The sequence below is a fragment of the Anabrus simplex genome, chromosome 11 (assembly GCF_040414725.1).
Source record: "Anabrus simplex isolate iqAnaSimp1 chromosome 11, ASM4041472v1, whole genome shotgun sequence".
NCBI classification, from domain to species: Eukaryota; Metazoa; Arthropoda; class Insecta; order Orthoptera; family Tettigoniidae; genus Anabrus; species Anabrus simplex.
This window is the reverse complement of record NC_090275.1, coordinates 35,918,582-35,936,477: the sequence shown is the minus strand read 5'-3', so window position 1 is coordinate 35,936,477 and position 17,896 is coordinate 35,918,582. Positions and strand designations below refer to the sequence as shown.

General features: G+C 41.4%; 1 protein-coding gene across 1 annotated transcript in view; it reads right to left on the bottom strand.

The window, feature by feature from the left end:
- Positions 1-17,896, bottom strand: part of sdt (stardust) — an 851,212-nt gene that overhangs the window by 634,055 nt on the left and 199,261 nt on the right. Inside the window, exon 4 of the mRNA XM_067155496.2 lies at positions 15,015-15,072. Within this exon, the coding sequence (XP_067011597.2) occupies positions 15,015-15,072 (58 nt within the window). The remainder of the gene's footprint in view (positions 1-15,014; positions 15,073-17,896) is intronic.

Below are 17,896 nucleotides of genomic sequence, written 5' to 3'. Positions count from 1 at the left end.
GTCATTAAACATTGCCCCAGAAAAGTGCAACAGGCTTCGGCAGCCGGCAGGATTCCTAACCGCGCCGCTAGATGGGGGCTTCATTCATTCCATTCCTGACCCGGTCGAATGACTTGGAACAGGCTGAGGGTTTTTATTTTTCAGTAAAATCTACAACCCAACTGCAGATTCTTAGATTGCCACTTTCGCAATTTTGCCAGACGAGGGCAGGGGTACAATATATCATATTACAACACGACTTTTTTTTTTTTTTTCTAGTTGCTTTACGTCGCACCGACACAGATAGGTCTTATGGCGACGATGGGACAGGAAGGGGCTAGGAGTGGGAAGGAAGCGGCCCTGGCCTTAATTAAGGTACAGCCCCAGCATTTGCCTGGTGTGAAAATGGGAAACCATGGAAAACCATTTTCAGGGCTGCCGACAGTGGGGTTCGAACCTACTATTTCCCGAATACTGGATATTGGCCGCACACAACACGACTTTATCGCATGGGGTTCTATCATTAGAAGTCTGTTGTCAACAATGCATGACGACAGGAAATCAATTGAAAATGTATTGGTAACAAATTCTGTAGATAGAGTATGAGTTAAATTTGAATGAATTATGTTTTTCGGATACAATATGGATTTATGTATACACTGATGCACATTACATAATGGTTTCCCTGGAAGGTTTATCAAGGCAAAAATGTTTTTTTCTAAATTCCACCTTTGTAGTTTAAAGAGCGGAGTGATTTCTTTTACACATTGTATGTACAGGATGACCCAAAAGTCCGTTAACATTTGAGGAGGCAATACTTCACGGAATACTGGAGGTAGAGAAGTAATAATTATCACACATGATTGGCATGACATGGGGTTTTACTGACACCATAATAAAGCTTCACTCACACTGCTTTTTCTGGTAATGTCAACATGCCGCGATTGCAGGCGCATCTGATGCCCTCTCTCACAGCAGCTTCTTTTATACCATACAAAGATTTCATGAGGCATCACAGCTGTGTTGTACAACACCATCTGTTGCGTGTTCTTGCACTCATAGTTGGTGGCAATTAAAACCCCACGTCATGCCAAACATGTGTGGCCATTTGTACCTGAACGTGTAGCTGTCCAGCGCCATCAGTGGGCCTGTTTTTGCACTTGTTTTTGACGCCATTGAAACTCCATGTTATGTCAAGCATGTGTGACCATTTGCACCTGACGTGCTGCTGTCCAGGGCCATCTGTTGGTCATTTTATATTCTTCAATATTGTTCTATCGGGTGCCTATAACGTTTTTCATGTAATATGTCGTCTTTTAAAAAATAGGGAAACAATTTCTGGATGGCCCTCTTAGATATCGAGCCTTGTTTGACCAGGTATATAATTACAATCTTGTGAATTTCTACCTACCACATCTACGCGTATATATTAAGAGTTTACTAAAAACAGCTTTGGCAAATCCGTTAGTCCATTCTACTGGACCGGTGTCCGGCTCCATGGCTAAATGGTTAGCGAGCTGGCCTTTGGTCATAGGGGTCCCGGTTTAGATTCCCGACAGGGTCGGGAAATTTAACCACAACTGGTTGATTCCTCTGCCATGAGGACTGGGTGTATGTGCCATCATTATCATAATTTCAACCTCATTACGAGGCGCACATCGCCTACGGGCGTCAAATCAAGGCCTCTGTGGATGCCACACGCCATTATTAATGTTACTGGACCGATTTGCTTCAGTTTTGTTGTAACCTCTCCGGAATTACCTGCCAGTTAACCATGAGATATTGATAGGTTTCTAAGTTCAGCCAACTTTGAGTAATCATAAAATCAGATCACTAAATGATCACTCCAATAATTGCAGGCGAAGGCTTAGCCTAACCCGCAATACATTCTGTACTTAGCGCGTTGCTAAGCGACTAACACTTTCATTAATATTCTGACATATGTGATTTTCATCCCTTTTTTAGAATTTGCTTTACGTTGCATCGATACAGAGAGGTCTTATGGCGACGATGGGATAGGAAAGGGCTAGGAGTGGGAAGGAAAGGCCGTGGTCTTAATTAAGGTACAGCCCCAGCATTTTCCTGTTCTGAAAATGGGAAACGATGGAAAACCACCTTCATAGCTGCCGGCAGTGGGGTTCAAACCCACTATCTCCCGGAGGCAAGCTCACAGCTGCGCGTCCCAAGTCGCCCGGTGATGTTCATCCTTAGTAATGGCATTGCATGCAGCCATGTTTGAATACTACCTGTCAAGCAAGAGAGTGTACACTTCCTCTGATCACGGAAAAATACTATTCCCTCCTAGATACTCTTTGATTCTCTAACCTTCCCTAGTTTCCAAATATATTCAACAGATGGCAGAGCGTTCCTAATAACTTACATGCTGCTAAGGGAAAAAAGTCTACGTACAAACAGACCCCATCATGACATACGCCTTATGCCTTACCCGGGAATACCTATCGAAGGATAACCTAGCTACACTAGAAAGAGTGAAGGCCATCTATCTTAAAAAGTTCTCTACTTGGAAAAAAAACCGCTCCTTCGAGACTAAGAGCTCACAATACAACCGTTCTATCCGTTTGATCAGTGATTTTTTCATGACAGTTACAGGCCTCCAGAAATGAGTTTTTTCTGAGAATTTTGAATTATTAAGTTTACGTTAATGTGATTCTAACTTTTCTGTATTAATAAATTTACTTAATTTAATCTTATGGTACACAACTGATACCTTCAATTTAATTGAAGTCAGTGGCGTGGAAAACCTTTATCTCCAAATACTGAAAGGAATAGTAAAATTGACCAAAAAAAAAATTACTCTTCATGTGATCAAGTTTGTATACTTTACAACACACTGACTTGATTTTACAACAGTTTCACCTATAAAAATATATTTAGGGTATTGTACTCTTCAAAACAGGGGTGTTCACAGAGGGGTCTATCACACTCAATAAACAACCACTTCTTTGTCTGCTGACGCACAAAACACCACCGTTGTGGTTTCTGCTTTGATTGCGTTGGAGGTACTAGTTTAGGGAAATAACGTGGACAGCTTAGAATGCGTGTGCATGATGTTCTGTGCAGAGAGTAAAGGAGACAGAACAACCGAAATTCGAGGACATTAGTTAAAACATCGGAGTTTCAATCAATTTAATTGTTGACCAATAATCCTTCAACCTGTTTTTCTTTCATGGCTCATCAGCAAAAAAGTTACCAGGAAACTATGAAGAGTCTCCACGGTTATGCATTGCCACTTATGTAACTTCGACCTTTCCTCTACGTCCGTATTTTCCGTAACAAGTAAGTAGTACCGGTACTTGTTCATTTCTGACATTATCAGTTTCATAATATTACGATCCACAACTTCTTTGAGAATCGACACTTCAAGTCTTGATTCACTGTCATTATCATTCAAATGGAGGTTAATACCAACATCTGAATTTGATGGATCAAATTGAGCAGAAAGCGCAGGAATAAACCTACCTACAGAACTCCTTCAGTTTGAACAGATGAGAGTTTGTGGCCGCGGGCCGTGTTGTCGTCTTCCAAGGAATTACCACTTCCACTCCCGTCGGACACAATATACAATCACTATCATTATCATAAATATCAATTTTATCGTCAGACTCCTCGTTAGTCAAAACATTACGTATATCTTGTGGAGCAAGCCCGCATCCTCAGATCGATCCCGCCGTTAACACGTGTATTTGTTTACTATTAGAGAGTGGTTATTTCTACGGAAATCAGAGATGAGGGGAAAGAAAAATAATGTGTATTGTCAAGGCGTAGTCGTGCAATGCAATCACAGGAAACAGCAATAGAAAACAGTTCCCGGATGTCGTCGTAATTCGTAGCACAATCGCGTAAAATGTTAGGTTACATGACTCAAGATGCTGGGACAGAACTTCATCACACAACATACGAGATGTCATAGTTAGATGAACATGTCAAACAATCACCAACATTGTTCTAAAAACCCACCAATACGATGTCATGGTTGAAACAATTTCAAACTTAGACGTCAGTACTGCTTATTGGGCTATATGGAAGAACTGCAAGTAAAGTACCATTGTCTTCTACGACACAATACCAAGATTTACATCAAGAACTGCAGGATTTAAAAAGGCGAATATATGGATAGATTTTTACCAAACAGACGGCATAATGACGTCAGAATGATGATGATGATGATGATGATGATGAGGATGCTTGTTGTTTAAAGGGGCCTAACATCGAGGACATCGGCCCCTAATGGTACGAAATGAGATAACAAAAAATGAAAAGCAGCCACTGACCAAAAAAAAATGTCATGAAGAATGAATGGATGGACATGAACACAACAAAATCAAAAAAACAACAACAGGGGATCAGACTCGAAAAAGATTGTAAATAATAGTATTAGTGACCAAGGGACCACTTATAAAGCACAATGATGCTAATAGCACTTATCGGTAGTAAAGGAGAACCATGATATTTCTCAAGCTGCGGTACTAATCAAAGGTAGCGTAGACTCACGGTGTTCCAAACATTAAGGTTCTACTCACAAGTATTGTACGTCGTAAAGGTAACGCAGACCTATGGTGTTTCTCACACAATGGCGCCACTCAGAGCCAACGCAAACCGATGAGGTTTCTCACCTAGGTGTACTAATCACGGGCGCCGGTATTCCCGTGGTGTTCCTCACATAGTGGGTACTAATCACTGGCAACGCAGACCCACGGTGTCGCTCATATAGTGGTACAACTCACAGGCTACGCCCAGACGCGTGGTGTTGCACACACGGGTACAACTCACAGGCTACGCCCAGACGCGTGGTGTCGCTCACACGGGTACAACTCACTGGCAACGCCCAGACCTGTGGTGTTGAACACACGGGCACGACTCACGGGTACTGGAAACGAACACTGAACCCCACTCGAGTGCTACGAATCACAAAAATATGGAGTACCTAACACAGTGGTACTACACGCAAGTAAAAGCGACCGATGGTGTTCCGCGCGTGATGGTACGAATCAAATGTAGTTTCATGGTTCTAATCCAAGCATCCCTTGGTCGCCCCTTTTAGTCGCCTCTCACGACAGGCAGGGGATACCGTGGGTGTATTATTTGTCTGCCTCCCCCCACCCACAGGGGGTGTGTGTTTGGTCCGCGAGAGGTATTTTATTTCCCTCAAGTCCGCCGGCAAGCCGGTGGACGTCAGAATGGATGAACTCTGACCACGAACTGTGGCATACCATAACGCATTTCTTATTTAATGTTCATAAAATCATTGAAAAGGACAGCCAAAGGAATGTGACTGCGACAGGCAGATCAAGAAGTGTTATCTGCGGAGCAGTATCATTGTAGATGTCTATCTACCTTCTTGGGCTAGCAAAGCCATGTCTCAACAGAGTGAATCTCCGTCTTTCCTTCAGAAAAGTGTCAGGGATGCCGAGTCTTCATGACGAAGCAGTGTTCTTAAATAAAATCATCTGATGGGCTGTTACTAAACGATTCGTTGGGATCATTCAGGGAATATGCGTGAAAGTGTCAATAAAATCTTCTACGGCTCCCACGAGAATATTCCAGCACTGAGAGACGACTTGACGGAGAAATACATTTCCCCGCACTACTCGTAAATATAAATTCCACTCAAGCAGATACGGCAGTAAATTGTTCTAAATTATAGCTCGCTTGTCGGCGTATACCAAAAGAAAAAAAATAGTTAAAAGAAGTAATCTCACTGAATTCCTTTGCGACTTTACCCAACACCGACCAAAACAAAATATTTCGATTACCTGTTTAAAAAAGTAATATCTTTAATACGACTACATTTTTGTCCGCCACTGTGGTGTAGTGGTAAGTGTGATTAGCTACCACCCCGGGAGGCCCGTGTCCGATTCCCGGCTCAGTCACGTAATTTGAAAAGTGCGAGGACCGAAATGGGGTCCACTCAGCCTCGGGAGATCAACTGAATAGAACAACCAACCACCTCAGCCATCTTCGGAGTGTCTGGTGTGAAAATAGGAAACCACGGAAAACCTTCAGGGCTGCCGACAGTGGGGTTCAAATCCACTATCTCCCGGATGAAAGCTCACAGCTGCGCGCTCCTAACCACACGGCCAACTCTCCCGGTCGGCCCGACAAATAAATAAATAAATAAATAAATAAATAAATAAATAAATAAATAAATAAATAAATAAATAAATAAATAAATAAATAAATAAATAAATAAATAAATAAATAAATAAATAAATAAATAAATAAATCTTCATTATAGACTATTATACCTTTCAGCGTTCAGTTTGCAAGCCTCTCTGATTTTACTAAACTCGCCACTACAACCCTCTATTTGTAACTAGTTCTGAGCCCTCGTTTAATTCCATAACTCTTTAAATCATTAGAAACTGTCCGCCCCCGTAGCATAACGGTTAGTGTTATTAGCTGCCGTCCTCGGGGGCCCGGGTTCGATTCCCGGTACTGCCCTCCATTGAGGGTGTACCTGAAAAGAGCTGCACCACCTCGGGATGAGGATACGAGTTTAGTTTATTCGACACTAAGTCTATCCATCGTCTCCTTGATCTCCCTCTACTTCTCTTACCCTCCATATCAGAGTCCATTATTCTCCTAGGTAATCTATCCTCCTCCATTCGCCTCACTTGACCCCACGACCATGCGTACAGTTTCATTAATCGAGAGTTATCCTTTATCTCCTCATTCCGAGAACCTTATTTTCATTTGTTTCCACCTGTTGGTACCAGCAATCATTCTCGCTACCTTTGTGTCTTCTGTATAAATAAAATCGTAACGACCGTGTGTCTCTACATTGCATATTTTGGTGAAAATTTGATACAGTTATTCGTTTCAGGTGTAATAATGACTGTCTGCATACTTTTTAATAATAATGTTATTTGCTTTACGTCCCACTAACTACTCTTTTACGGTTTTCGGAGACGCCTGCATACCTTTTAGCTTTGGTGTCTGTTTTTCGCTTTGTCTGTCTGTCTGTGTTATTATAACTGGGAAACTACTGGATATATTTCTACCAAACGTAATATTTAGAATACACCTGTCCTTGGGTAGGTTTTAGGGCCAAAATTATTTCTGAATCCCTGAATGGACAGGGGTTTGGTAGGAAGATTGAAACAGTGATTTTACTCTCTCACAAAATATACATGACTGACCTTAATGGAAATCTATCAGCCTTAACGCAAATGAATTTCTAAGACTTATCTTTCTCATGTCCACGTTTTCGATAGGAGAATTAATAAGGGAGATATCACTAACGGACCATTTTCCAGTCTAAGATCCAGCGGACTTAGTCCAAAAGCATATTTCCTATAACTGCAAAACTTCTGGAAATATTTTAACCAAACTTCATATTTAGCATCCACCTATCCAAAGGTAGTTTTTAAGGTTCATAGCATTTCAAATTCCAGGAATGGACAGGTTTTCTTTTGGGGGGGGGGGGGACCGAAACAGTGATTGTACTCTCCCAGAAGGCCATCAATTTCTAGAACGTTTATGTCATGTGCACCTTTTCGATAGTAGGATTAAAAAGGGAGATATTATCAACGGACGGTTTTACAGGCTAAGTCATGTCACTCAAGGTGGGTTTTAACAGGAATAACTAAAGACCCATTTTACTCCTTCCGATAGAACAGTTAATAAGATAGGTTATCGTCAACAATGTTAATTCCAATGGCACGGGGGCTGGGTGTATGTGTTGTCTTCATCATCATTTCATCCTCATCATGACGCGCAGGTCGCCTACGGGTGTCACATAGAAAGACCTGCACCTGGCGAGCCGAACCCGTTCTGGGATATCCCGGCACTAAAAGCCATACGACATTTCATTTCATCGTCAACAATTGGTTTCCTAAGTCTTCAGCGACAGCGCCACTAAGGTTTCAGATAAGCAACAATATACGAGAACCAAGAAGCAGGAAGAATTCCGCATTGATTGGAATCGGGAACTGTACGGTTTAATAAACTCTGTGATCGACCCCATTCTGTCTCCACCTTGCTCAGCTTTATCGTACTTCACCTTACTGTCAAGCGCACGTGTCTTCGTAAAAGAATATCATTTTAACATGCCGTACTATATGTTTGAATAGAGGCAAGTAACTTCGCATAAATTCAAGAAGGAATCGTGTAATCCAGTACCAATTCACGTACGAAGAACAGGCACGAATGCAAATAAATAAATAAATAAATAAATAAATAAATAAATAAATAAATAAATAAATAAATAAATAAATAAATAAATAAATAAATAAATAAATAAATAAATAAATACCGGGCGAGTTGGCCGTGCGCGTAGAGGCGCGCGCCTGTAGGTTGCATCCGGGAGATAGTAGGTTCGAATCCCACTATCGGCAGCCCTGAAGATGGTTTTCCGTGGTTTCCCATTTTCACACCAGGCAAATGCTGGGGCTGTACCTTAATTAAGGCCACGGCCGCTTCCTTCCAACTCCTAGGCCTTTCCTGTCCCATCGTCGCCATAAGACCTATCTGTGTCGGTGCGACGTAAAGCCCCTAGCAAAATAAATAAATAAATAAATAAATAAATAAATAAATAAATAAATAAATAAATAAATAAATAAATAAATAAATTAATAATCAATTGCCTCTGTAATGTAGTGGTTAGTGTGATTAGCTGTCACCCCCGGCGACCCAGGTTCGATTCCCGGCTCTGCCACGAAATTTGAAAAGTGGTACGAGGGTTGGAACGGGGTTCACTCAGCCTCTAGAGGTAAACTGAGTAGAGGGTGGTTCGATTCACTCCTCAGTCATCCCTGAAGTGGTTTTCCGTGCCTTCCCACTTCTCTAGGCAAGTGGTGGGATGGTACCTAACTTAAGGCCACGGACGCTTCCTTCCCTCTTCCTTCGCTATCCCTTCCAATCTTCTCATCCCCCACCAGGCCCCTGTTCAGCATTGCAGGTGAGGCCGCCTGGGTGACGCACTGGTCCTCCTCCCAGTTTTATCCCCCGACCCAAAGTCTCCGCTCCAGGACACTGCCCTTGAGGCGATAGAGGTGGGATCCCTCGTTGAGTCCGCGGGAAAACCAACGCTGGAGATAAATAAATAAATTAATTAATTAATAAATAAAATTATCCAGTCATCAACGAATATGACAGTATTCTATAGAGTTGAAAATGAAAATCCACAGCCTGTTTCCAGTCATTCGATCGGGTCAGGAATGGAATGAACGAAGCCCGATCTAGCGGCGAAGATAGGAATTGTTCCGGCTGCCGAAGCCTTTCGCAATCGCCTGGGGCAATGATTAATGACTGACGGATGAAATGAAATGGTACGGGAGAGTGTTGCTGGAAAGAAATATGACAGGGGAAACCGGAGTACCCGTGGAAAAACCTGTCCCGCCTCCGGTTTGTCCAGCACAAATCTCAAATGGAGTGACCGGGATTTGAACCACGGAACCCATCGATGGGAGGCCGCCGCGCTGCCACCTGAGCCACGGAGGCTTATTTGACATTAGAATCCGGCTTCAGTGATGTTCTCCCAGCTTGGTGAATGCCGCCTAATAAGATGCTGGTCCACCTCTTTTGAAGTTCTCGTGTGTGTTCCACCATTTGATATTTAATTTTCTTGTTATACTCTACTAGAGCTAGTATTCTTAAGGGCACTTTGTTAGGAGAGACGACGGATGCCTGAAGGAACTCCCCAATTATCTGCGCAGCAAGTGTCTGGCTGCTCCTTGGCTCAAGTGACGAGAGCCCTGCAGAGAAAGATGTGCTTTGCTCAGCCCAGCAAAATGCATACGTAGTGTCGGCTCACCCAGGTCAGAATGTCGAAAACTTGACGTCATGCCGGCAGTAGTGACAGAACTCTAGCTTAGATCCTTTCCAGCAGAGCTAATAAGACCTAGGTCACCTTCTCTTTAGCAGGTTAAAAATCTCCTTTCTGTTATTCCTTGATCTGCAGTCGTGGAGGTCTCAACTGGCAATCTCGAAAAGGTATTTTTTTAATGTCACCTTATCTGAGTTTATAGGTCTGGAGAAATAACTGCTTAATGGTACTGACACAGACTTGAAGAAGCGTGATGGGCAACATAGCAATAGTGCATTGGCTACCTTCTTTCAGTCAATCGTGTGATTTTGAAAAAGCAGTGAAATAAATAAATAAATAAATAAATAAATAAATAAATAAATAAATAAATAAATAAATAAATAAATAAATAAATAATAAAATAAAATAAAATAAAATAAAATAAAATAAATAATAAAATAAATAAAGAAAGAAAGAATAAAGAAATAAATTAAGAAATAAATAAATCAATAAATAAATAAATCAATAAATAAATAAATAAATAAATAAATAAATAAATAAATAAATAAATAAATAAATAATAGAATAAAGAAATAATAAAATAAAGAAATAAAATAAATAAATAAATAATAAAATAAATAAATAAATAAATCTAATCAGTCAGTCTACAAGATGAAATATTCTAAGTTCGACGGTGATTTCTCTACACAAGAGTCTGCTCAGTGTGTGTGAGGAAGTGTACATGTCAGATTTTTTTATGAAGTTCACGAGTATACACATAGTCGAATCACATTATTATGACCACCTGACAGTATCCAGAGTAACCAGCTAGACGTGTTGACAGTGACTCGGTCAGGTTCTGATACGTCTCCACGGGTATGTGGAGCCATGCTGTTTGCAGTCCGTCCCACAACTGTACTGTTGACGGAGACAGACGGCGAGCACGACGGTGTAAGTGATCCCACAGATGTTCAACTGGATTGAGATCAGGGGTGTTTGGAGGCCAGGGAAGAACGTTGAAGCCTTGATCGTGCTCTTCCAGCCACGTGCAGACACTTTTAGCCATGCTGGAAGCTTCCATGCTCCTGGGAAACAGGTGGAAGTGGACACCGGGGAAGGATTCATTAAACAAGTCGATCAAGAGTGACTTCCACATGGATGATGGAACCCGCAGAATACCATGAGAACATTCCCTACACCATAACACTTCCCCTATTGTCTTACGTTTGTACAGCAATGGTTGTAGGGTGTGTTGGCCTTTTTCGCAGTATACACTGACATCCGACCGTTCTATGCAGCTGAAACATGGAGGAGCCTAGAGGCTACCTGTCGCCATTCAGCATATATACACCCACCGTACTATCGAGGAAATTCCAGTCGTTTTTGGCGACGCACCAGTGTTAGCGTGTGTACAGTCACATTTCGTCTACTCTGGAGCCCCTTTCGCAGAACTATTAGAGTAGAAACGTGTCTGGAGGCTCCCTGGTTCATTTAGAGGGCAAACTGTTACACTGTAGTCTGTCGGTTGGTCTTTAGTCGACGTTCACCTCGCAGATCAATGGCGCGTGGAACTTCGCAGTTTCCACGACTGTTATTCCTGATTATGACATTCGTTCGCTCACGATACACCTTTACCATTGAGGACGTGAACAGTTTATAAACGTCGCTGCTTCCCCTTGGTCCGAAAGCCAATGATCATCATTCTTAGCAACTTGGTTGAATCGCGTCCCTTATCCGTGATCCAGGTAGTGCAGTGTGTAGGCCTACATCCACCCTGGCGGTCACATTACATACTCACTTCACCAGCCTACGTCACGGAACATACTTCATGGTCTACACGTAGCCGTTGATTCGCCTGTATATTAGAGCACATTCTGTTAGGTACTTAACCTCCGTGATTCTACATAAATACAACTAATGTATGTTATATTTTTAACAATGTTTTCCTTACAATTTTATTCTCTAATACACGTTGCATTTTGAATCTGATCATATACAATGTCTAGAATATCCGATAATATCACCTTTATTAAATACTAGTTTGGTATTGTTAATGCCGTTATTTTTGTTGCTGCCGTATTCTATATATATATATATCTCTCTCTCGTGCGTTCAGGCAAGGGAATTCCTTCCTAGAACACTGCATGAACCGTAGGAGACCGCTAGATACATCAATTATGCACCAAACACTGCCCTATACTGTCCGGATCCATGGCTAAATGGTTATCGTGCTGGCCTTTGGCCACAGGGCTCCCGGGTTCGATTCCCGGCAGGCTCGGGAATTTTAACCATCATTGGTTAATTTCGCTGGCACGAAGGCTGGGTGTATGTGTCGTCTTCATCATCATTTCATCTTCATCACGACGCGCAGGTCACCTACGGGTGTCAAATCAAAAGACCTGCACCTGGCGAGCCGAACATGTCCTCGGACACTCCCGGCACTAAAAGCCATACGCCATTTCATTTCCTTTGCCTTATACTATTGTGAATATTTTTCCAATGTCTTTCAACGATGCATTCTTAGAACTTGTTAGTGAAAGAGGTGCCTTTATCTTCTCTTACAGTACAGTGATAACAGCACAAAACTCATCTTTTTTTACTAACTGCCTTTTTATGAAGGTTGGAGAGGTCTCAATATACTCACTAACAGCTACGTACTCAAATATTCGGACTGAGATGGTGATTTAAGATTTGGCTGGGTCATTAAAATCTCATATCTAAGACAGGATGATAAGCCGAATGTGTTCCTTAAAACTCAAAAGACCTTGGTGTGGCAACTCAAGACTAATTTACAGAGCGAGGGGCAAGTAGCGTCTAGTCTGCCTTGCGGATCTGCAAGGGAAGTTACATAAGTAGTAGGGGTTCGTTAAGTTCGTGCAAATACTGCGATAATTATGTCCTGCGAGCAGCAGAACATTTTCTACTTGTTAAATGCATCTGTAATAGAAGTTCTTAAAGCATAAAGACCGCGTCTTAGTGATAATGTTAATTGTAATTCATTATTTCTTAAACAATCGCAAGGGGAGTGTATATATGATTCATGCTTTTCTTATGGGAAAATTAAAAGGGCTAGAAAATCTCATACATGATCTCGACAGTTCATAGGATATAGGAATAAATTTACGGCGGGTCATTAACCAGAAATATATTTTTGATGAAAAATATGACTTCCGATTGAAATAGCTAAATAAAATTCAGGAAATTCAGTCGTAAGAAATTGCCCGTGTTCCGCCCCAGTGTGGTATGGGCTTGTACCGGGCGGTACACTTCCACGCCGCTAATTCAAACTTTGCGCCAGTTGAAACTCCTCTGCTGGAGGAAGTCTGAACTTTATCTACTGTATTAATTTTCAAGTTTCTCAGAAGATGTCACTACTTGGAGATTTTGAAGTTTCTGAACTGGGTCGTTTCGAACGTATTTTTGTTTTTCCTGTAGTAAGAAGTGTGAACATTCTCTTCTAGAGGACACTACTGAAGAACTGCAATGGTGCACCCTAGTGCGAAGTGAAAGAACTATGTTTTTGGAGAAATTTTGAATTCATAAGTTTGTTCTTTGTTAAATTTCTTTCAGTCATTGTTTAAGTTGGCAATATTAACCCTTTCCTTCCCCTTGTTTTGAATTTAGCCAATCCCGAATTTCTTGAATTAATTTTCCACCAATTATGTGTTTCTTCTTCATATTGTGTAGGGGTTTTCTTGGTTATCCAATAAGATGATTGTGGGCGGGTGTCTTCATTCCTGAAACGCCTCTAACTTTCCACGAGAGTATATAAACTGCTGATTTTCGGGTCTCTGCGCCACTTCAGTAACATCTTTCTGTGTGTAAAGTACGTAGCAGGGGGCGGGAAGCGCCTCTTTCTTCGGGCAGCTGTTCATCCATAAGGTAATGGCCGTTTAATAACTTCTTTTCTTGCTAGCTCAGCAGTTTAACTCTCGGGGCGGGTCCGAAGCTTTTCCACCATGTAAACTTTTCCCTAAAATGTAAAGACTCTTAGTATCTATTCTCTTTTAAGCTACATATTGGGATAGAGAGTGCTTAACCCTCTCGAGCTCCCACTCATATTGTTTTGAGGTGAACTTATTTTTCACAACCTATTCTTCCTTAGCGTAAGATAAATTGTTTCCTTCTAAAGTCACCTCTTTAGTATGGGATTAGCCCTTGCATTAGCGGCCTAGAGCCAGATTAGGTTTTAAACAAAATGTATTAGGAGTGCAGATCGCCTCCTCTCAAATTGGTATTTTAGAGGCCATGTAATTAACCTTTTCTCACTTAATAGGCCTCAGTAGGTTGGGTATTTTACCCCTGTGTTTATGTCCTTAGAGGACAGCTTGAAGGTGGCATTTGGTGTGGCCTTTGACAGGCTTAAATTTTGAGAGCGAGTTGCTCTTTCTTGAAAATTTTGTTTTCTGCGCGCCTCAAGGAGGCTTTACTGTGTAATTTGGAGCAAGTGCTCCTGGGCATGAATGGGGTTTTCTGCCCCTCTGTTGAAACTTATTTTGGGGTAAAACTGGGCTAATTGCTCAAGAATTGTGAGTTCGGGGCTTGAAGCCCAAATCCTGTAAATACTGTAATTGTACTTTTGTTGCCTTGCTACTCTGTACCTGCCATTCTTGCTATTTCTTAATTTTGAAAAGAAAATATAACCTTGTTAAATTTTAAATTAACTTTAATTTCGTAGTTTGAGACGCGTTCACCCCCGCACCTTCTTTCACCTCTGCTGTTCCACAGATACCTCGGAACAGGGCTGATCAGTTGGATACCGCGCCTTCCCAAGACACTAAGTAGAGATGCAGTTCTCACCTCGTACGTCGGCTCTGCATTGCGCTTACACACGATAGCTCGCTCACTACTGGTGCGCTAGTCGACCAGTGTCTTCGGAAGGTGCCGTATCCAACTGATGAGCCCATGTCGCACTGGGGCGAAACATTGGTCTTTTTTGACGATTGAGTTCCTGAATTCATATTTCTCTTTTTCTTTTCTGTATTTAAAAAAACCTATCGGCTAACTTACTGTATATGTTCAATAAATGTATCTTTCCATTTTCCCTCAGCCAGTACAGGCGAGAAAATCATTCTCTGAACTGTTGGTACTACGCAAACTTACATAAGGTTGATAGACTGTCACAGAAGAAAGCGAAACGTGAGGATTAACTTCTTATGCAAGTGGTACAATATCTCATACTTCAGTACCTCGAAAACTGTGACGTGCTTACTTAGAATGCTTGCCAAGTGATATTGAAAGATTAGTAAGATCTCCTTCGTTCACTTACCCAGCCTGTTTCCACTGCGCCGCTTGACCCGCAGGCAGATCGTTCGAGAGCGGATGCACTGGAAAAGAGAAAACTCAGTCATACACTGATAGATAGGCAAATAATCATAAAGTAAAACCTTTTCAACCAGATTTTGCAAAAAAAAAAAAAAAAAAAGAAAAATCGCCTAAAACGGAAATTTAACTCCGTTTCCATGGAGCTATTTCGCACTTATATTCAATCAATACTGATCTGCATTTAGGGCAGTCGCCCAGGTGGCAGATTCCCTATCTGTTGTTTTCCTAGCCTTTTCTTAAATGATTTCAAAGAAATTGGAAATTTATTGAACGTCTCCCTTGGTAAGTTATTCCAATTCCTAACTCCCCTTCCTATAAATGAATATTTGCCCCAGTTTGTCCTTTTGAATTCCAACTTTATCTTCATATTGTGATCTTTCCTACTTTTATAAACGCCAATCAAATTTATTCGTCTACTAGTGTCATTCCACGCGACCTCTCCGCTGACAGCTCGAAACATACCACTTAGTCGAGCAGCTCTTCTTCTTTCTCTCAGTTCTTCCCAACCCAAACTTTGCAACATTTTTGTAACGCTACTCTTTTGTCGGAAATCACCCAGAACAAATCGAGCTGCTTATCTTTGGATTTTTTCCAATTCTTGAATCAAGTAATCCTGGTGAGGGTCCCATACACTGGAACCATACTCTAGTTGGGGTCCTACCAGAGACTTATATGCCCTCTCCTTTACATCTTTACTACAACCCCTAGTTACCCTCATAACTATGTGCAGAGATCTGTACCCTTTATTTACAATCCCATTTATGTGATTACCCCAATGAAGGTCTTTCTTTATATTAACACCTAGATACTTACAATGATCCCCAACAGGAACTTTCGCCCCATCAACGCAGTAATTAAAACTGAGAGGACTTTTTGTATTTCTGAAACTCACAACCTGACTTTTAACCCCATTTATCAACATGCCATTGCCTGTTGTCCATCTCACAACATTATCGAGGTCACGTTGCAGTTGCTCAGAATCTTGTAAATTATTTATTACTCTATACAGAATAACATCATCCGCAAAAAGCCTTACCTCCGATTCCACTCCTTTACTCATATCATTTATATATATAAACATAAAGGTCCGATAATACTGCCTTGAGGAATTCCCCTCTTAATTATTTTAGGGTCAGATAAAGCTTCACCTACACTAATTCTCTGAGATCTATTTTCTAGAAATATAGCAACCCATTCAGTCACTCTTTTGTCTAGTCCAATTGCACTCATTTTTGCCAGTAGTCTCCCATGATCCACCCTATCAAATGCTTTAGACAGGTCAATGTAACATGCAAAAAGAAATTGGACAAGGATTAACAAAAATGATCATGGCAATGTACAAGGAATGTGTAGTTGCGTGCAAAAACAAGTTGGCAGGTCAAAATCAGTAGTGGTCTGAGACAGGGGAATGTTCTATCGCCAATCCTGTTACAATAGTAATGGATGACATCATGAGAACAGCAAAAGCAGCATGTGGAGGAAGATAAATGAACATCTTGTTATTCGCAGGTATTGTGATTTGGGGAGAATAGAACATGAATATTCAAGAACAGTTGGATGTGGTGAATAAGAAGGTGGATTGAAAACAAGTGTCGAAAAGAATAAAACTCGTGCTATGATTGGAGGTAAGATAGAAGGGAAAGGTCACATTAGCCTTGCGGACAAACCCCTAGATGTAGTGAAGACTTTCATATACCTGAGGAGTGAATTAGTGGAGAATGCTCGACTGGATGCTGAGATTAGTAAGAGGATTCAAGCTGGAAGCTGTTTCTATCATAATGTAAGTAACATGTTACGGGACAGAGATGTGCTAATGGAAGCAAAGGAAACTATGTAGAAGATGTATTACGTACTGATAACAACTTACGGAGCAGAAACTTGGGCAATGGCAAAGAAGGATGAGAGTCGAATACAGGCAGCCGAAATAAAGTTCTTGAGGAGTGTGATACAGAAGAGCAGAAGAGAAAAAAAGGAATGAGAAAATCCGGGAAGAAATTGGAGTGGAAAAAATGAATAGTAGAATAGAGAGGAGCCGACTAAGATGGATTGGATACATACAGCGAATGAGTGATGAAAGAATGCTAAAACAAGTGATAGAAATGCAAATTCAAGGAGTGAGAGGCTACGGACGATCACGGTTGAGATGGAAGGAACTCTTATTGAGTAGCCTCGCGACAACAGGCTCCACTGGGCAGTGATTACTGCGTGGGGGGCCCACTATTATTGTCGTGAGTAGCCTCGCGACAACAGGCTCCATCGGGCAGTGATTACTGCGTGGGGGATGGGGGGCACTATACTTGTCATAGCTTGTTCATTACTAATAACCGTAGATTACATTTATTCACAGGGCTAGTGGCTCTCCGGTAGCGAGTTGACAGTGGGCCATTTGTTTCCAAATACTAATCGAATGATTATTTTGTCATTGTTTTTAAACAGGGGACTATACAAATTTTGCACTTGCTTAGGCTATTATGAATTTGAACACTGTATCGGGGGAAGGCCTGTAAGGTTCAATAAATCCTGTATAGGCTAGTATAGTAGAATAAATTCCGATTGAGATGGAAGGGAACAATCCAACGCAGTATCAGAGAAAGAAACTTGAACTGGGACACAATGTTGGAGGAGGAGTGGTGGAAGTACCGAAGAAAGTGGAGAGGAACCATATTTGCCCTATAGCTGGATAATGTGAAATGATGATGGTGATGGAACATTCTCAACACGGAAATGAAACTGTACCTCAGCCTTGCTGGAGAGAAATCACTGATCGAAATGGAACTCTTTCTAATGTAAAGTATCGTTTAAGATATGGCTCACAGAGAACTGTAT